The sequence below is a fragment of the Ischnura elegans genome, chromosome 5, assembly GCF_921293095.1.
Source record: "Ischnura elegans chromosome 5, ioIscEleg1.1, whole genome shotgun sequence".
NCBI lineage: Eukaryota > Metazoa > Arthropoda > Insecta > Odonata > Coenagrionidae > Ischnura > Ischnura elegans.
The window spans coordinates 8,881,079-8,903,547 of record NC_060250.1 but is presented as its reverse complement, the minus strand read 5'-3'; the positions used below and the strand labels follow the sequence as shown (position 1 = coordinate 8,903,547).

The window sequence follows — 22,469 nt, the reverse complement described above, 5'->3', positions numbered from 1 at the left end:
ACAGTTGTGAATGCACTGCATTAATTGCCGCATGAGCAATGAATAGCAATCAGACAGTTAGCTCAAACACTAGCATAAGAAGAAAAAGTCAGTTCAACACAGCATAACCGTGCAGGTCACTTAAATCGACAAACATTCGGAGGCACATCGACACAATGAAGAAAGGGCATTTGAGAATGCAATGCATTAAAATAGGCGCGAGAGCAATGAATAGCAATCAAAAAACTAGCTCAACACTGGCATATGAAGCAAATAGCAGTACACCACAGCATAACCATGCTAGAAAATCAAACCAATAGTCGGAGGCACTTCCAAACAATCAACAAAGGGAAGTGGCGAAAGCAATGCATTAATATGGGCGCGTGAACACTGAATAGCAATCAGACAACTAGCTTTAACACTAACATACGAAGCAACAGGCATAACCACCGCATAACCATGCAAGTCAATTAAACCAACAGTCGGAGGCACTTCGACAAAATCAGCAGAGGACAGTTGTGAATGCAATGCATTAACAGGCGCGTTAGCACGGAATATAAATCAGACAACTGGCTTTAAAACTGACATACGAAGCAAAAGGCAGTACACCACCTCCCATCCGAAATATGGGCACCACACTCCAAAACACTACGGTAGTGCTTCATTTTCATTTTATAAAAATAAAGACATCACACGGATCACGAGAGCTCCAGACTTGCCAAGTGAACAGATTCAAAACGTGGTCACGTGGTTGGTTATAACCGTTACAACGGCCGTGGGCGCCGTGGGACCACGTGAGTTCCACGATAACCCTCCCCTACTTCCCCCTCCCTCGCCGACACCTCCCCTACCGCTTGTGGTAACTCTCGTAATTCTCCCAGATGGCGTGAGTGACCAAGTTATCCGCAAGCCGCGTAAGACATCGGGCGGGCTTGTTCAGACCAGTTCAGACACACATACACACACATACATCATACCATCATACACACTTGACCGTGGCGTTTGGAAGCCTTCTACTGAGCTCCCGAATTTTTTGAGTTTTTTAGTGTGATATTTTTCGCGCACATACTGGATTGATATATCCACGTGAGCATGAATACTTGCTGCATCGTTTGAGACAACAACAAACTTTTTGAGCCTCATAGTTTGCTTAAAATCATTTTTTTTGTGTTCACCGTCAAATCGTTTTGTCTTTTGGAGGCGTGAGGCCGCCAGGCAGGCCTGCTCTAGGCTGGACGGCGGGAAAGCGGAAGGCGATTTAGGTGACGGCGAAGTTTTTCAGCCTACTTTCAACTCATCTACCACCATTGCTGCTGTACCTACAACCTCAAGCATGGCTACATCAACCTGTACTTCACCAAAGAAGACCAGCAACGGATCACCGATTCGCAAAATCGGACAACTCAACTTTCCAGACCACACCGAGAAGACCTCAACGTACAGCACTCGCCTGCGACGAGAACACGGCACATTAGTATCCAAAGTATGTACTTCGCTGCCCCCAGTTCATTCCCAAAATTTAATTACCAGTGCTTCAATTAGTGAGAGTGACACTAGAGTCACTGCTAGTAATATTGTCTCGGACTCCATTACGAATGCCGCCATTTGCCTAGAACCGGTCGACAACCCCTCCCACCCGCAACCCATGGCTCAGCTGTTGACCTTGAAAGTCTCGTACGCGGCTGGCAGTAGCAGCAGCGTTGCATTGGGCGAAATCGGCGAAATCAACCTCACACCACAGCCCAGCACCTCCTCCGCTGCCTTGGCCGCCGCCACGGGAGGGGTGCCGCCCCTCCATTCCCTCTTTCCGCTGCCGTGGGAGGGTTATCAATCCTCCGACCCCTCATCGCTTCCTCCCCTCTCACCCATTGCAGTTTCCCTGTTGTCCCTTGTTTCCCTTATTTATCATCTTACTCTAGGCATAAAAGATGACGGCTATGAGCACATTAACTCATGGAAGAGGATGGCTTACGTCGTTAAACGCGATGTTGCCATCCTTCCAGACTCACTCCAGGTCGAGATTGAAGATAACCCGAACCGCATATTCATCGAATCTAATGTTGAAAAATGTAACTTATGCAAAAGACACGGCCGTAACTCGACAAACTGCACTCGCTCCCTTTCTTCTTGGGATAGACTGGACAATTTACTCTCTTATAATAATAATGGACACGACAAGATCGAGTTCAGGATAGCATCTGCCCTGGACCGCTACCACCTTCTCCTACTCCACCACCGATAACACCGAAGTCAAAACACGCAGTAAAAGATCCAAAATACTTAGAATCAGCCCCACACTTGGAAAATTTACCAGCGGTGGAACCACACAAAATGTTAATGTTAGCGAATATTCAGAAAGTATGTGAGAATGATGGATTCGAAAACTCGAAAGACCCAATTTTCGCACCAAAAATATCTGATTGACCTCATTTTATGACGCAAGAGGATTTAAGTGATCCATTGCGCAATTTAAATTTGTCTAAAAAGCAGAGAGAAATCTTAAGATCGCAATTGAAGGGTTGGAATTTGACGCAAGAGCATTTAAGTGATCCATTGCGCAATTTAAATTTGTCTAAAAAGCAGAGAGAAATAATAAGATTGCAATTGAAGGATTGGAATTTGCTGGATCCAAATACAAAAATTTCTATGCATCGACCTCTCAATGACGAATTCAAATAATTTTTTCTCATGAAAACAATCTTATTTTTGCAATGATGTTCTCCCTGTTATGGATACTCTTAGTTTTGAATACAACGCAGATGATTAGGTTCATTGATTCCTTTAACGTCAGTTTAAAGGCTGTTTTCTAACATAATGGAATTGAACTCCCCTCGAACTCCATGGAACTGACATGAAAGAATCTAACCAGAATATGCAGCAAAATTTTTATTACGCAAAATTTGTGGAAACTTAAAAGTAGCTGCATTTTTAATGGGCATACAGTTCGACTGCAAGAAATATTATTGCTTCTTCTGCGATTGGGATAGCTTGCTTCATCATTGCTTCAAAAAAGATTAGGTATAACGTGTAACCACTCGTTACTGGATTCAAAAATGTCCTTTTCATCTTTTTTACGATCCTAAAAATATTGTTTTGCCACCTCTAAGTATTAAATTAGGTCTTTTTAAAAAATTTGTAAAAGATATGTGTAAAAATGTTGCAGTTTTTACTTATTTGAAACAAATGTCCTAAAAATCAGTGAAAAACACATAATAGAATGATTTTTTATTGGGCCACAGATTTTTTTAAGGAGCGGTGCAGAATTCGGAATTTTGACCACAAGAGTTCCACAAAAAAAGCGCGTGGAAGGCATTCAAAAATGCATTTGAAGATTTTCTAGGAAGGAGGATTGCTAAATATCACCACAATCTGGTGGTTAATGTAATTACATTGCAAAAAAATGGGCTATTCTACGTTTTCAAAACAAATCACTTCATTGGTTCACACCTGGACTTTTTTCCTACAAACCTTGGCGCCGTTAGTAATCAACACGATAGGTGTTTCCACCAGAATATTTTACTGATGCGCGAACGGCACCAACAAAAGTTCAGCAACATGTTATCAGATTAGTGGTGGACAATAAAAAGGGATTAGACAGAAGCTAAATATGCGAGAAAATTACGAGTGAGTACTCATTTTTCACATTATTTTAACTCACAATTTATTTACTTATACTTCCTTGAATCCCCGTTGAATCCGATTGTCCTAAAAAAAATTAACGTGATAGACAAATAGATCTGGGCCCGGTTTCGGAATCAGCCCGAAAAATACCAGAGGATCGGCCAAAAACATGGCTAGAACAGGAAAAATTATTTTTTGGTTGATCAGTGTTATAGATAAGGCTGCTAACATCATGATCTACGGCTATCATTCTGATTTCAACAACGAGTGTATCTGGCTATTTATTGAGTATAATATGAGTAGAGATTTTTATAAATGGAAATTTGACAGTAGCAAGGACAAATTACAACCTCTGCCACTTCCCCTGCTTATTTCCACTCTTTGAATAAACTTAGAAATAAATGTGTTAAGGCAGATTGAGTCATTTATGTTAAAAATTAGTCGCTACAAAAATTTGGTGTTAATTATTTATAGAGTAAACTATATCTATTATGTTGATGTTATTAGTTGACATTTCACAAAATAAAAAAATACAATAGATTAGTTTCCTTTTATTTTTTTATTGCCTAAATCGAAAGATTATTACTCCTGGAGTACGTATTTCGCGCTTGTAGATTTTTAAATGACTATATCTATTTTTCGCGATTAAATGAAAAGTGAAAAATTTCAAGCGCGCAACAACGCGACGCGTAAGAAGGAAAGTCCGTGCGACGCATTTCTGGTTCCCCCTCTCTCCTTGTGAAGTGACCTTGATCGAGGCTCTGAGCGCTGATAGGACGCAGGATGCTAGCGGATAGCTGAGAACCTTGCTGAATGGTAGCGCTTGGCTTAAAAAAGGATTATTAATACCTTATCAAACGAAGAAAACTTTCCGACCTTAGCCAGTTTTAATAGGTGATTATTAAGACATGTTTCCCTGAGGTCTGTGCCTCATGCATGCATTGGTAACCTCAGACGATGTATAACTCCTATCCTCTCGTGTAGAAACTAGGTCCCTGTGACGTCACCTGGAGTGGAATCGCATGGGCGCCAATCTGGCCTTTTTCAAATGAGGATAAAATTTGACCCTTGCCACTCGTCTAAACCGGTATTTCAAAAACCAAATAATTTGTGTATTATGAATACACTAATGGTGGGTAACGAATCGCAATCAATGCCTTTCGTTTTCTTTGATGAAGGAAACTACCCTATTGGTTCAGATTCGAATCCCCCCTATTACTGCAGTGCATTAAATGCGTGTGAAGTAATCCTACTCAGCTACGGAGACCCATACACATTCCGTGTTCACGGAGAGTCCAAATATGAATCTGAAGAGAGGAAATCCTCGCCACGGAGCTCGCAAGAAAACACACCGAAGGCCCAACATGAGCGTGGACGTGAGTTTCCTATCCACTAGGGCATTTGAGCCTGTAGTTTGACTCATGTCTCGCTAGCCCGGTCGCCCCCGCGTCCGTCCTCGTCGGCTATTGCTGGCGTACTGGTGAGAGATGCAGGCTACCTCATGTGCCAACCCTCCCAAGTTTTTACCGACCCTACCACATCAGTTTGGAGCTCGTGGGTATCTACATACTTTTGAAAACGATAGTACATAAAAAGGCATTTCTCCCATTAACGGCCATTTTACACGGCGCACATAATAGGGAAAAAGAATACTTTTTATAGACAGTAAGCTGATGTACTACAGTAAATTATTAGGACCGCTATATACTTTTTCGGCTTAAAATTCAGTTTATACACTAGAAAATGGATCCCAAAAGTCTCCCGAGTTTCGCGGGCTAAAAAATACCGCCCCCACTAATCCTACGCCGTGACGTCATAATGCAGTATGAGTCCAAGATAACGTCGTAGCTGCAGGTTTGGAAGAGCCACGTTACGTTTAAAGGGGGGGGGGGAGAAAGAGCTTCTAAGAACGTCGCACCGCCTCCTTCACACGCTCAAAACACCATCGCCTCCTCGTGCCGAGGCGGAGGAGTCACCAGAGGCAACGCGCTTTTTACGCTGTGGCAACGGAAGGAAGGGATAGAAGACCGCACAGGTCTCAACATGGAGATTTACACGTTCTGCAATTTAGAACTAAAAAAAATTATACCACGTGAAACGGGGCCCACAAAAAAGTGCGGATTAATTGTTGGAGGCATACCGAGCGTCCCCAACGCAGACTACGTGAAGGCTATGGCGGACGAAATAGGGGGCAAGAATATCACACATGCTACAAAACTCTCAGGGTACAGAGTGTGCATGTACCTTAAAGATGAGGAAACAGTGAATGATTTCCTTACGAACAAAGGAGGAATCTCAGTGCGAGATAGCCACTTAATAGCGCAAAGGTTGGTTCAACGATCGGAGAGACTGGTTATATCCAACGTCCCACCCGAAATCCCAATGCCAGACTTACCAGAGATAGTATCTCAAATTGGGAGGGTGGTAAGCCCAATAACAACAATGAATGTGGGAATTAAGAGGGAGGATGTTGAATCGTGGAGGAGAAAGGTCTGTATTATTAAAAGAGAAGGAATCATAGTTCTAGACTCCTTACGTTTACATTTCGGCTCGGAACGCCATAGGATATACTTCAGCTTCAATGACCCGCGATGCTTCCATTGCCACCAAGAGGGTCATATAGCAAAAAATTGCAGGATTCAAGATGAGACGAACGAATCGACAAAAAATCAGTCGAACCTAAGAGTCGAACAAAAAACAAAAGAACACCGAAAACACCGATGCAGAACACGAAGAGAGCATCGCCGCGGAGACGGCAGGCGGAGGAGGGGGCGAAACAAACCTATCCCAACCTCCCACTCCCCCGCTCCTCCCCCACCCCGCCTCGGCCTTGGCTGACGTTTCGCCCTCACCTGGGCCGACGGCAAAGCAAAACAAAGAAGCAGAGGGATATTCTACGCGTGAGAACGAAAAACACGCTCGGGTGGTGGCAAACCACAGATATATACAATAGATTGGCAGTGGGGGGGGGGGGGGGGGAGGGTTGAAACCGTGCCTTTCTGCTGGCGGCCATGTTGCTTTCACCGTCCTATGCGTTTGCGTACGTAAGGAACTGGAGGAAAATTACATTGTGAAAGATAATGGCGCATTGATTAAAGCTATGAACTATAGAAAACGTTGTCATTTTCGTTTAAGATGTATCCAATTAAAAAGAAAGGGACCGATCGTGACACTTACGTGGTAAATTAACCAATCTTTGAGCGGAACATAACCGTGACGAAGTTATGAAATTGGTAATATAAGCTGAGCTAAGAATAATACTAATTCGGTTCCTGCTCAATATTCTGGAATTGGAATCCAAATGCATGAGTTATCTCGAAAAAAAATATTGTGTCCCAAATAAAGAAGGGGCGTAGCAGATGGGGAAAATGGTTAACTACGTCGTCTGCTAGTCTAGGGAACTAGCCTACAAACGCGAATTTTCATCCTTAGATTTACCAGCGACATTGTCATACTATTCAAACAAAATAATTCGAAAATTCCAAAGGTTTGATGTTTCCACTTACTGTATTATTACGTTACCAAGGGCGCCTTCACACTACGCCGCTGAGCAGCGCCGCTAAGCGGCGCTGCAGATGGAAATGCATTGAGAGCAATGGGAGCCTTCACACTACGCTGCGCCGCAGAACGTGCGGCGCCGCGACCCGCTGCTAGCGGCTACTAGTAGCCACCAGCGGCGACCGCTAGCGGCTCTGTTGCCCTTTACACTATGCCGCCAAAGCAGCGCCGCAGCATGCAGGGCCGTAGCCAGGAATATTGGCCAGAGGGGGGCAGTCAGGGTGTCAAGTTGGCCAACAAGGATACGTTACTTTGGGGGGGTATAGTGTATACAATTGGAAAATGCTTTCATTTCAAATTCTTTCTTTTGAAACATACAACACAAGAAATGTGTAAGTAAAAATTGAAACTAATTGAAAAAATTGAAACGCGTCTTCTGTTTTTTCGTTTTCTTTCGTCGCACTATCAGCAGTGCAAGGAGCAACACATCTTGGTCAACGTCCATTATGACACTGGACAAACACTGAAGTCCAACCTAGAATAATTTGCTGCGGCGCTGCTCTGCGGCGGTACCACGCTGCTGAGCAGCGTTGCATAGCAGCGCTGCTTAGCGGCGCCGCTTAGCAGCGTAGTGTGAAGGCGCTTAAGGGCAAAATGTACGACTTGTCCGTGACTCTATGCTATTCACTTCTTAGTAATTGATTCTTAGGATGCTCGTGCCACTCATGTATCAGCTTGCTTTATTTTTATGAATTGCTTCGTTTAGTTAACATAGAATGTCTTCCACTTGTTTTGATTTTCATGGGATGTATGCTCAGTATACCATTTTCCTCCAGACTCTGTCATCCGTTCCATTGAGTGTGCGTTTTCTTCCAACAGTCGATTAATTTCTACGCTGTATGAGTTGTCAATTGCATTGATTTTTACTAAAGGATCACAATTCTTAAGAAAGTAGAAGCAATGCTACCTAACCTTTCACTGCCATAAGTAATCGGGCCAAACATGTTACCTAATTAAATTTGATTCAACCTATTTAAACCCATTACGATCTAACTTTCTGAGCAAGGCAAGCTGCTTGGCGCTGTAAAATGCTTTTCTGAGGTCGTAAAGAGTCAATGCGATTGAATTCCTATCCTTAAGTATCAGAAATATAATTTAGATTATTTTATATAGGCAGTGTTTTGGATTTCCCCTCACGATCACCCAATTGCGAACTTGAAAAGAAGTTATTGGCTTAAAAAACTCAACGATTTGATCCATTATCAGTTTCATGTTGTTATAATATTCGAAGGGGAAGAAGACTATAATATAAATCTTACATCATGAGGGGGTACACTTTTAATGAGCATTTCTATCCTACCGGGATAAGTGATTATAACAGACACCATTTTCTATATAGAAGCCACAAAATGATCATGTACCTACCTGATAAGTACTACATGGAAAGGTTGAATTATATTGAATGTGACCAACCTCGTAATGAATCACTTTCCGCGTAGCCAAGCTCATGGCCGGATTTACCCAAAGTTATGCTATAGGACCTCACAGGACGTGTCACAGTTTCATGATGCTATTTCTACAACTATGTGAATTTTGCCAACAATAAATTTAAAAAGGTAGAGCATAACCTGCACTTCACGTGATATAAATTTCGTGGCGATACGTTTAAAAAAAGGCATTGGAAAATATTTTCATGCTGTGTGTGAGATGGAAGCGGAGACATTACTGAACGCAACCATGCTTTCCTTATATCTATTACTTACGCGTCTAGAGACACATTTTCGCCCCCAGGAAATTTTTCCCTCGTAGTGTACTTAAAAGTGCACCCCCACACAACGCAGTGGTTCACCATAAGCTCCAAAAGTAGGAAAAGTAGCCTCTCAAATACACGGGCGTTAGTGGCACACGAGTAACGGTCGGTGAATACAAGATGGCTTTTTGCGCAAAATTTCTCTGCCGGCCGGCTTAAGCGCCACCGTGAGGAAAACATAGGCACTGCCAATCTATTGTATACATCTGTGTGGCAAACGAGAGTGAAACTAGCGATTGTCGTGAGATGGGCGATGTGACTCCGCGGCGGAATGATGATGACGTAGAGTCTGACTATGCGGGCGAAAGGAAGAGACGGAAAAAAACCTAACGAAAAGGCGGATAGCGATACAGACGAAAGAGGTCCGTCACCGAGCCGGAAAAAGTCCACACCGAAGACAAGTATGACAGAGAAACAGCAAGCTGAAGAAAGAGCATATGCGGAAATAGAAGCCATATGCAGTGACCCTTCCAATAACGTCCCCATCGAGGGAAGACACCTGACACAATACCTAAGTACGGATAAACGAAGATCAGACGCGATGGGCATAACACGGGCGTCGTTCGCCGACGTGAATGACCTAATAAAAACGTAATGTTTTTTAGCATAAAAGAAACTGCAATGGACATGAGATTGAGGAGATTATACAAGTCCCCCAGCAAAGTACCCCTTTGGTCCCAGACACCATAGAGGTTTTTCAGCATTTTCCGTTTTTAATAAAACTATTTATTTATTTAGTTTTTACAAGTTATTTTCAAAACTGATGGCGTTGTCCTTTTTAGACCGGCACCCTCTCATGGCAAAAATAGGTGTTGATGATGATTGCTAAAAAATTATGAGCACATTGGCATTGAATATAACCACTTTGAATGTCAGTTTAATTGCAGGATGGGGGAAGGCAGAAATATGGAAAGTGTAGATAAAGTAACATATTACTGGCATATAATGGTTTTTACTTCATTAAATCCTTCCAAAACTCTATGAGCAGCTTAACTTCCAATTTTTTCGAAGAAAAGTGAGATCGGGCGTGTTTTCGGAAAGGGTCTAGCAGATTAAGATTGTGAAAAGTGCCCATCGATATTTTGAGAAATAAAAAATATACACTTAAAGTGCATCCAAAATTATGTGTTTACCCAAAGTTTCTGGGCTCAACAATGGAAAATAACTCCAGAAAAAATGGAAACAAGATTTCTAGTTTTTTCACTATATCTCCAGTTTTCTTTTTTGTCAAATCGTTTTCTTGATTTTATAATATGTATACATTTTATGGTCTACCATCCTGATTTTTTTTTCAAAAATTTTGAACCGAAATCTAAACTTTTACATAAGTTTGAAATTTCCAAAATAAAATTAAAAATTTTAGGAAACAATAGACACGCCGGAAAAAATATATGTTGTTACCCCTATCATAAATTATAGTCCTAATTTTTTCTGGTTTTTAAAATGGATGAAACAGGGTCAAAAACACGAATAACTGCTTCGCGCCATTTGTATCTATGCATTCCAGGTGGATATTTCATTTAATTGTTGATCAGTTTCTGATATCATTGATCAAGAACAAACATTAACATAAACATTGCCAATCACACTTAGATCAATGGTAACAATTGTATGTAAACATACTGTTAAGTTTTAATTGCCTAATTTCTGCGAAAATATGACAGAAGTCACGATAATTAATATAACGTCTTTTCGAATATGTATAAGGCCGTTTTACAAGGGGCAAGTCATAGTATTGAAAAAAATTGTTGAAATCGCGAGAATCCGAGAATGCTATTAGAGGAGGGCCTATTTTCCCCTCTAGCAGCGGTGCATTCTCTCGTGCGTTGTAACAATTCACCGCTTTACTCGAATCAAGCAAAACGGCCTAAGTCACAATAGTGTAGAATTTACGGCACAAAATATCATTAGGTAAGACCATATCATTAATTTCCTTATAAATTCTTTCGTAAACTAAGCCGTGTCAAGCAACTTTTTAAGTCCGATCATTTCCTTGCAGTGAATGCCACTCCTAACATTTTTATTCTGTCTCCTTGTAGGCATAATTGTCTAGAAAACATATATATGCATGTATTGCATTAATTGAATATTGTACCGATGAAGTTAAAAACGGTCCATAATTGAAAAACCGAGAAATAGAACGGGTATGCAATTTAAAAAATGTATTCATATGTTACAGTAGCTAAGCTTTATCGCACAATAATTTTGAACAATATCTCCATTATATGATATCATTCATAGAAGAGAGCAAGTTTTCAATCGAAAAACTCTCTAAATATATTATTATGATAAAAGTTTCTTTATACTATCGTTAGCATTAGAATATCTAACCCTGTCAGTTATCAACTATAGGAAATCATAATTCTTCGCATTCCTCAACTTGGAAATGGAACCCTCTATAACTAAACTTCGTGTGGCACAGGGCAGCAGCCTGGTTCCTTTGAAACAATAATTGCTCAAATGCCGCCATTGCTCCTTCCGAATGTGGTGTCTCTAATTCCTTTTCCGTCTCAGCGAATACCAGGTGTCAACGGACGAGATCCTTCGACTGTTCCACTTATTTCCGCTGACTTTGACGAACCCTTACAACGAACACGCTCTTGTATATGCAGCGGAACATTCATGGAAACCAGCCTCTCATTTGGCAATTTTCTCCGAATAATTTTCCATCTCTGTGCTGCGCCTGACTCGTCTGTATTGTCATACATTCACCGATTAAAATTAAGCATCAGAGAATGACTATTGCTGGTATAAACAATGATTAAGTGTCATCGCTTCGTCGAAAACTTGTCCCCGAAAATTCAGTCATATTCTCGCATTGTTAGGGAATTGGCTCAAATTCTGAGGATAACTTAATGGTTAATTATAGTCAGGAGATATGAAAAAATCTTTTTCGGCAGACTTCGTATTTCTCGAAGCTTGAAGACTAACTTAATCTTACGTCAGGTACAATATTGGAATTGCTGAGTTCAGGCGCAATGTGCCTAAAAGGAACAGATGTAAAATTAAATAATTAACTCTTATTACGGCTCTGTAGTACAACTTTGAACTTAGCATCATTATTAGTGTAGTCTAACCCATAAATAATATCTTATACCCCTACACACACCGTCATCCTGCCCCGGACCGATCCATCAAGGTGCGATTTAATCTACTCTTTAGGCTATTAAGTATTATTATATGTAATGTACTTTAGCATGTGAAATCTATATGATTAGGGTTTTTTATTCTGCAATATTATATATCCATTAGTGCTTTTATTTCGCTTTATTTTACCATTATTTTGCTTAACTATGCTTAATAAAACGCCACTGACATGTTGGCATAAATGCGAAAAGCTAGATACAGCGTGCCAAAACAAACAGCTACCTACTATGAGTATAAAGGGTCCTTTGCCACTAATTGGCAAGTAGAAGTGAAGAAACACATGCACTGAGCCTGTCAGACCCATTGCGCCCGACAGAAGGTTAAAGCTTCACTATGGTTATAAACAATAATTACCATTAAACTAAGTGTGATAGGCATTGTTTATGTTGATTTTTATTCTTAATGATATTAGAACCTGATCAACAATCGTTGCTCTCAACAATCAAATCAAATATTCACCTTGAATGCAAAGATACAAATGGCGCGAAGCAGTTATTTGTGTTTTTGAACCTGTTTCACCAATTTTAAAAATCTGAAAAAAATTAGGATTAAACTTTATGATAGGGGTAACAACATATTTTTTTCGGCGTGTCTATTATTTCCTAAACTTTTTAATTTAATTTTGGACATTTCAAACTTATATAAAAGTTTAGATTTCGGTTCAAAATTTTTGAAAAAAATCAGGATGGTAGACCATAAAATGTATGCATAATATAAAATAGAGAAAACGATTTTACAAAAATAAAAACTGGAGGAATAGCTAAAAAACTAAAAATCGGTGTTTCAATTTTTACTGGGCTTATTTTCCAATGTAGAGGCCCGTAACTCTGGGTAAACACATAATTTTGGATGCACTTTAAGTGTATTTTTTTGTATTTCTCAAAATATCGAGGGGCACTCATCACCATCTTAACACATGCTAGACCCTTTGGCCGTGTTTGGTCCTCTGTATCTTAGCAACGGATGAGATTTTTGAAAAATGAGTTATTGCTTCATCATTATCAATTATGTTTGAGCATATGCGTCAACTTTCAAGTCTCTACCTCAAAAAAAAACGCCATGTTGGACTTTGTCCGGCTTTTTCCAATTTCGGGCCACTGTGCATTGATGGAATTTTCAGAAGTCCTTATAGCGCTTCTCAACCAATTCTTCTAACACCATAGACGAAAATAAAATAAAATAACTTTGTTTTATTCCACACTTTATTTTAAATAGCACGGTTTCTGCATATAATGCTGAATGCACCTGATGATAGCACCTGATGATGCTTGATCCGGGGTCGAGCTATTTAAAATAAAGTGTGGAATAAAACAAAGTTATTTTATTTTATTCTATTGTGAAGCAATTCCACAAAGTAACGCCTGAGACCGTGTCTTACACTTCTTCTGACATTTGTCCCAGGGGAAGAATGGACTCTTTTGCAATACCAGCTCTGTGAATGAGGACTTCATGTACAGTCTGTGGCACATAATATCAAGGATATAATTTTACATATTATTTTACTGTTTCCCAGTAGTAACTTTTAAATTATTTTAATTTAATTGGAATACCTCTTTAAATTGCTTTCAATGTAATGGCAAGACTTTAAATAATGTTAGCATTGATTCTTGCAAAAATAAATCGCCACCATGATGAAGAATTCAGAATGAAAATGGCAAATTAAGTTTAGACATTATGCTCTAAATCAATACCATAGAAGGCAATGAATAGTTAGTACCTGTTATTTCAGGAGAGCGTGTGGGCTTATTAAAAAATATTCGAGCCATGTTCCCATAGTTAGTTTTCCTGGATTCCGACATCAGCACCTACACGATCAATTCAATTTTTGCTCGAAAGGATTGTTGTACATTAGCTTTTCTGTCACGTAGAAGTTCTCTGTGCTTTCCACGCGCTTAGTGGGAAGCTACCAGTAATATTCTATTCAAATATTAATGACAAAATATTTTCTAGTTGACGGTTTTCTTACCTGCCATAGTCTAAAATCAAGACGATATGTGCAAGATCCACTAAAAATCGAATGTAAGTATGCAGGGTTGAAATTCTATATGGCTGCTAATTTTTATAAATTATTCTTCTGCTTTCGGTACTTCATTTGTTTCTTTGATCCATCTAAGGCGAATTGGTTGGCAGAATCTTGCTGAAGATTGTCTGGGTTTTATCCATAAAATTTCACCTGAAATGCAGATTGACTTGTTTGGCATTCTGGAGATTTCGATAGGATATTTTTTTGGAGGGGACACTGGTATTACTTAGAGAGGATATGCAAAATAACTTTAAAGGATTTTAAAAGTACCTTACACATCCTTTACCAAACGAAAGGTCAAGAGGAAGCTCATAAATAAGAGTTCATTGGACATAAGCTGTCGTCCCTACATCTGTTTATACTACGCATGTCCTGAACTGCCATCAAAGCCGTATTTGTAATTGATAAAGCACCTTATGTGAGTCGATCTGATCGAGTGGATCTGTAAGTATACGCGTTATGATTCGGGATGCAGAATGATGGAGAAGGCATTGGAGCGTAACTGCGTTTATCCTCCCATTAAATTATTTCACCCCGGTAGTTGAATCTTCTGCTCGCCTTACCTTCTCGTGACCAGGGTAAAGAAAATGTATATGGCATTTCGCAGATCACTGCAGACTTTTGTATTGAAATTTTGTGAGCTGCGTGGACATAATTAGCGAGAATTTATCTTCAACTGACATCGTATCACACTCGGGGTCACTTTTTCTCCACTTGGCAAGGTGTGGACTTCCTTCATTAACTTGGAGGCAGCCTCATTGCCTTCTTCCCTTAAACTCACAGCTTCTGCAAATGTAGGAACTTCGGCGGTATGGAAGGAACTAAGGCCTTCCGTGACCACATTAAAAACGAGCTGGAAGGGCTCCGTGGTTCAATAGTGCCATATATCAGTCGGCCGTCCTTCCAGTAGGAATTGGGGTCTGGAGAGTCGAGGCTATGGGACAGACCTGACGGCTTGAGTCTAGTGAGTTTGTTTATTAACTACCGAGGTACGTTTCCCTACGTTCAGTGCACGATGGAAGTCCATTTCCTTAATATAATATGGAATGCACTGAAAGAAAGAAGTCTTTCAGTATACCACTTGCAGCATCCCCGCGATTCTATGATAACTATAATTCTCACCAATGCTCATTAATTTTACTTTCCGGAGAATATTTTCTACTACTCTAATTACGACTATCCAGAAGATAACATGAAAATGAATTTGACCATATCGCATCAAAACGCATGCCGCGTCGCCGTACTCTCCGCAGCCTTCAACCCGAAGCCGAGTAATGTTACGCTCGAAAAAACGATGCAAAATTCGGGGTTGGAAATTGGTGCAAGATTTTAACCCTAATAATCAACATAGCATCCAATATACCCGAAAGAAATTTGATTGTTGGCAGCGATTTCAACTGTTCCTCTATAGATTTTGAGACGCATATGCCTCGTTAGAACTACCAGTTGCATGGGATAAAATTCCGTTCTTTCATCAGAATAAGAGATCAGTCGTTTTCTTGCTAATGCGCAAAAATAATAATTCATTTCTATGGTTACTTTCAGTGAAGGCGTAGGAGCCAGAAATGGATCTGCCGTGGTTGGAGGAAAACCTTGGAGTGAAGTACGCTTCCTGCAAGGGGGGACAGGTGGTGCTACCAAGAGAGCGGTTCCAATGGCTGAAGGGGCAAACAGAAAAGGACGGGACCACGTTGCTGATGAAGGCGGCGGAAGAGGGCGACGCTGACTGTGTGGAGCTTCTTCTCATGTGCGGAGTCGATGTCAACGGAAGTCGAAGTCGCAAATGTGTAGAGCAACGGGCAATCGACTTTGCCATTGAAAAAGATCATCGAAGGGTGGTTGAAATACTTCTCAAATGGGACTCAATCCTTCCGGACTCAAATTCAGAATCCCTCATAGGTAGATTAAAAATAATGAGTGAAGAAAATGAAGACATAAAGAAATTCTTCGAGGAGAGAGACAAGTTCCACGAATTGGTCAGGAACGGAGATATCTGTGAGATAGAGAGGATACTAAAGAGTAGAGAAGACGATGTCAACATTTCAAGATGCAAGCACTGGGTCAACAGACGCGGTGAGTCTTCTTTGTACACGGCGGCTAAGGCAGGAAAACACGACGCGTGGGCCTTACTTCTTTCTAGAAAGTTTGAGTCCTTGGAGACGGAGACAATGAAAATAGAATTATTGCAAAAGGATAAAGTTCAGAGGAAAAAATTCGACCGAGCGATAGGGAAATACTTCTTAGAAGTTGAAAATGCTCACGCGTTTACATTGCTCTCGAAAACAAAAGTTCGCGGAGGGAGTGTTGAGAAAGGATTGGACATCAAGAAAATATACCTCGACGCGAACAAGGTCCCTGAAGCTGAACTTTTAATGCAGTGCCTACAATATGATTCTCACTTAGAAGTTATATTTGAATTAGAACGGTCAGATGTTACAAATTTATGTTCAATGGCAAGTACTGGAGACCTAGGTGCCATGGATCCTTTTTTACACCGCGTCTACGCGTCTGCGCGCCTGGATTCACATCCGCAAGTCGTCAGCAATTTAATTCACGAATTTTGTCATCGCGTGATGTACAATGTCTTCATGAACAATGGGTTGCCCTACGGAAAATCTGATCAGAAAATGCAGAATGATTACGAAAACATTTTCTTCAAAATAATGTCACCAGAAAACATACATAAATGCAATCCAATAATCCAACGTGTGAAAATATATGATACAAATTTACGACAAGAATTAATCGTCCGAATTCCGGAAATAATAACCGAGGGCACAATAGGTGGAAAGGAGGGAATTAAATGGAATACGGAGATTGAGAAAGAACTCTCTAAATTCTACCATGACCATGTGGAAAAGGAAATAAAGGACTACATTAAAAATCATACAGCAAAGCAAAGGATTTCACCTTTGGATATTATGTCACATCCCTCTATTCTCTCAGGCTATAAAAAAGATTACGCACACGTTGGAGAAATAGGGCAACCGGAGATGTGTTCGCATCACGGAATCAAATATGTCAGCGTGTCAGATTTATCCCTCGGTATTAGCCACATGGAGAAATCACTAGGAGACGTCGTTACTGTGGATCTGAGTTTTTTCATGAGATCCAAGGCATACTTTGTCGCCCAATTAGAAAGAGGTTATTTCCAAAACTTGATAGTGGTCTGGGACAATGAAACTGAAGTTTGCGGTAACCCTGATTCGTGCTCCTGCTTGGCAAATGTTTTCCAAAACCATGAAGAATATGTCACTTTGCTCGTCTCAAAGGAGTTAAAATTATACAACAAAGAAGAATGTGTTGATTACGAGTGGATGAATTTGTCAGAAGGAACAAAGGAATGGATACTAAAGCAGCATGTCATATTTCAAGGCAGGGACGTCATATTGCAGGATCTGTTAAAGGGTTTATATTCCAACGAGGAAACAGAATCTAAGATAAGCACTATAATTGGCCCCAAAGACATATCACTGATAATACAACAGAAGAAATATTTTCTCGGCAATGATATTCAATCTGATTTGGAGAAGAAGATAGGTAAGATGCTGTATGGCCATCCCCAAACCTTCTTCTCTCGTCGAACACAAGTCAGACCTCTCGCTTTTGATGAGGAATTAATGAAACAGCGCAAAAAGGACGCCATATTCTTTCTCCACGCCACGGAGGATGATTTAAAAGAAGCAAAAGTAAGCAAAGTACGCCCATGGGAAGGAGTTAAGACGCAAGCAGACGACGTTAGGTATTTTTTCTTGGAGGAATACATTGACGTGGCTGAACAAAGCAAGTATTGCCAAAAGATATGCGAAGAACTGCGAGGTGAGTCTAATTCAGGTAATATTTGGACGTTTGCTCACTTCTTTCTCAAGACGAAGAGGGATTTCATCCACATTCATTCTGAGCGCATCAACGACCAACGCTGTCTGTTGCTCGCCGATGTACCTGGGTCCGGCAAATCCGTGTTTCTACACTCAGAAGCAAAAAATGAGAAACTAAAAAATAAGGAAAAGTGGATAGAAGTGGTACCGCTAACAGAGTGTGAAGAAACTATTAAAAAATGGATGGGCACAGAGCAAAATTGGAGGGTGGAAGATTTCCTATACCAGCTTACAAACAGAAGAAGAGTCAATGGTGATGATCTAACTCTTGAAAAGGCATTATTCTCACTCGTTTGTCACTCTGAGGAGAGGGTGGTTATATACTTCGATGGGTTCGATGAAATATGTCCTGCCTTTAAGGAGAAGGTCTCTTCCTTCTTAGAAAAGTTGTTGGATAATACGAGAGTGAACTTCTTCGTAACAACGAGAACCAATCAGAGAGATGACTTAGAAGTGCGACTCACCACTATCGCTCACTCATTGGTACCTTTTGAAATCAAAGAGCAGATGGAGTTCTTGGACCGACAGTGGAATGGAATGCTCAAGTTACTGCCGATGGAGTCACGCAGGGAAAAAATTACAGCCATCACGGCGAAATGTCAATCCCTTGGTTGTAAAAGGAAGGACGCAATCTTAATGAGAAATATAGGGGAGGGCTCAAACAAGGATGCCACCACTCAATATTATAACTTAAAGAAGACAGCGGAAGTTTTAATCGAGGAAAGTAAGTCCCACCTAGAGAATGCAGCGTATTTCTCAGAAATTCCTCTGCAAGCATATATGATGGCGTACGTGTATTTTGAGGATGATTTCTTCACACAAAATTCACTGAATATTTTCCGTCTTTTCAAGAAATTTGTTGATTTTAAAATCAAATTATACCTCAAGGAGAAAGCAAATGTGTCTGAAAGTCAGACCGCTATGCCCTTGTCAGACAGCTTTGCAACTTTTGTGTTAAAAACTTTTAAGAATTTCTCAGTCAACCTCTTCCTAGCGGAATCCACCTACAAACCAACTAACCAAGAGAAAGATAGCATGATGTCAACGGGAATTTTAGTGGAGAGAGAGGGCTCGATGGAGTTCATTCACCGATCCTTTGCAGAATACTTCTTCTGCTGCAGGCTATTCGACGAGGACGCAGATTTAAGAGATGTGCTTTTTAAGAAGGTGTTATTGGAGCGAGAATACGAAACAGTGAGGAATTTTATTGATGCAATGATTTTATCAGAAACAAGCGAAGGTAATGTGGTAAGCAACGAACGAGAAACAGCAATCGCTAGGTGTCAATCCTTACTGAGTGAGGGGAAGACGTTTGGGATAAGTTTATGCCGTAGGGTATTTCTTCAAGCAATCTTAGAGAACCATGCGGGAATACTACAATTTCTTGGAGCAATTTTCAGGGAATATCTTTCTACAGTCATGTTCATGGATTCAAATGACGATTCAAACACATTTAAGGAAGAAAAAGGTACTGCATACCATAATGCCTTCTCACTCTGCAGTGAACGCAATGATGCAAAAAAACGCAAAGAAAGACCAAAATACATGATTATACATACTATGCTAAAACTAGCAGAAACGAATAATCTCATCGGAGACTTAGGAGAGTATATTTCGAAAAAAGGACTACGGTGGACCTGTCTAGATAGCCAGGTTTTCACCAAAAAAAACTCTTCAGAAAATATGACTAGGATAATTGTTTTCTTCTTTAAGCACAAAGAAACGCTCAAAGAACCGCTGAAAATAAGTTTGATGGGGACCGAAGGTAATTATTTTTTTCAACGAGCATTATACGATAAAGGTACTTTCAAGGAATTTAGGTCTCTAACTGAGGCGATATTCGCGGAAGAGGATTTTCAACTGTTTTTTACTCCAGTTGACACTATTGAGAGCTCGATTTTTGGAAACACGTGGGCTGATACTTTGACAGGAGGCACTTATGAACGGGTTGATCGTTTTTGGAGTTATTTGGAAAGCAAGCTGACGCCGGGAAAAGCGAGAGAGACATTTCTTAGAAGAAGAAATAAGGAGGGTTTAAATAGTCTTTCCTTAGCAATTTACTACTCAAAATCTCTTAAAATCGCCGATTACGTGACGGAAATATTAGCGAGGGAGTCGGAAGAAAAGGACTTGAAGCCATACATATTCGAGAGCTTCGAAAATTTAAATTCAATCGGAGATTTTTCTAAGAGTCTGATGATGGATTGGCTTGAGACTGATACGGTACGTCAATATCTATGCATTGACGATGTATTGCATGTACTGCAAAGTGAAGATAAACACGGAAAACGGTATATGTTGGATTTGTTCCAACTCAGCTCCTACAACTACTGGTACAAATTGCTGAAAATACTAGATGACAATAAAGGGCATTGCGATAAAAAGATTAAAGAAATACTACTAAGTATATCATTTTTCGAAAACAGATTATACCTTTTTCCACCGTTGGGTAAATACATTACTAAAACATTACAAACTTCAGAGGAAGAAATCGATCCAATTAGGCAAAATTTGATGCGATACGATTTACTCTATGATGTACCTCTAGAAGAAAATTATGACATATGTAGCACGGTGATAGGTAAATATAAGAGATTTCGATCTCGTAATCTAGTGGACAAATTTGTAGTTCTGTGGAGACAAATGGAGCTAGAATCAAAATATTTCTCGAAAGATGAGATAATAACGAGAATCAAAGATAGCGTGATTGGAAACCCAACGCCCGATTCGAAAAACGTAACATTTTACACAATAAAAGGCATGGAAACAATTGTTGCGCCTTTATTTTTCCCCTTTTTATTCTCCACACTTTTGCACTTCCTTCCCATTGACGATGTGGCGGATGCCCTTATTTACATTTACGGCTTCATATTACATACCCTCCATAGACAGAAAGACCCCTTGCTCTTCGTGGAGTTCTATAACGTGGTCAACCGCACGGAATTGAGGAATTGCGGGTGGAGGCCGTTCAGGAAGTGGGCATATGGGAGTTATGGAGAAACATTCGCGGACAGTGTAGGATGGAAAGCTGGAGATACCCTGGGTGACGCCTTCAATAAAAAATACAAGGAAATTCAAGAATGGGCAAAATCAAATAGCCCAGATTTGATCAATCACGATGGACGATTGAAGTCCATTTATGATATCCTCAAGATGCACGCAGTGGCCAAATACAGGAACCGTCCGTATCACTCGCTGAAATTTTATCTCAAAAATAAATACCTGCAATCCAGAAATGTTAAAGGATCCAGAAGAAAAGGAACTATAATGAAATAGAAATCTTTGATTTACATATCCCTATTGAACGCAAGCTACCATTAAATGTTTTTGTTCCTGTTAACATGAAACGCTCACAGTCGGATTTTATGGTGTCTCTAATGTTTTCATTTGGTGGTTCCCAGAGTGTAAATATGTTTAACACATTATCATGTATATATTTAAAAAATGTGTATTCGGTTTGTCAAACACTTTTGCTATTTCTAATTATCATTGTGTTTTTTCTCCATGCCAATATGTCAATAATTTGGTCGTTAGAAATAAATTCTTGTTCTCTCTACTCGTGAAATATTTTTCACAGCTTCATGATTTCCTTGGCCTACATCCGTGTTCTTTGGGGCTTTTTCGGGTGAGCGAAGCATGATTTATGGCAGGAATTGATGGATGATTGTTAAAAATTATTCCGATTTAGCTAAACATTTCTCTTGCCTACCACAATAGCAGTGGAATAATCTCTTCTCAATTACATGTGTTGAGAACGAGGAGCCGTGAGGCGTAAAAGAGACGGTGGACTATTGCAAACATTATATGCGAAATTTTGATCACATTAATTGATATCAGTATAAACTAATTTGGAGCAGACAAGTGGTATAGCTTGGCGTAAACAAGAATGCCTTCATTTTACACTGTACAATTCCCATGATATAGCTTGATTTACAACTAGTGAAGGAAATAAAAAATGTCTTTGTGCAACGAAATTTGCTATATATTTTTAAACTGTGGACAAAATTTAATACCTGGATATTGTAATTCAATTGCTAAATAAATAAATAGCCAAGAATGCTCTAGCTATGCTAGCTAAGCTAGCAAGATATCTTATGGGGTATAACGCGTAATTACGGTTAAAGAAGAGTAGGTACGGTACGGTAAGGTAGGTAAATACACTGGCCTTGAAAATCAATGCAGGGGAAGAAAATGGCCTGTGAAATCCATGGGTTAGAATAAGATGTTTCCCCATAACTTATGGAAACTAGGCAATATTGTGTGGTGTTATAGGTGGGCCAATATGATACAACGACTTGTTTTCGTTTAAGTATGCTCACTGAATAAAGTGATATTGTCATGAATTGGGAATCTCCTCACAAACTTTTGCGTTTATAATCATGTTAAAAAAGCCATTTTTATCACTTAAAAATCCCATATGATTTTTCCTAGTGACCCACTCTGTTGATGTGTGTGAATTTACGTTCTTTAAAAATACATGTAAATTATTTGTGCCATCATTTGGGCTAATGTG

At 40.0% G+C, this 22,469-nt stretch overlaps 2 protein-coding genes across 2 annotated transcripts in view; one reads left to right on the top strand and one right to left on the bottom strand.

Moving 5' to 3' along the window:
• Positions 1-22,469, bottom strand: part of LOC124158484 — a 384,878-nt gene that overhangs the window by 124,162 nt on the left and 238,247 nt on the right. The gene's annotated exons all lie outside the window — the stretch shown is intronic.
• Positions 1,375-21,512, top strand: LOC124158483. The gene is made up of 2 exons (XM_046533607.1): positions 1,375-1,462; positions 15,624-21,512. Exon 2 carries the CDS (start codon positions 15,644-15,646, stop codon positions 21,230-21,232), a length of 5,589 nt encoding a protein of 1,862 aa, XP_046389563.1. The 5' UTR covers positions 1,375-1,462; positions 15,624-15,643; the 3' UTR covers positions 21,233-21,512.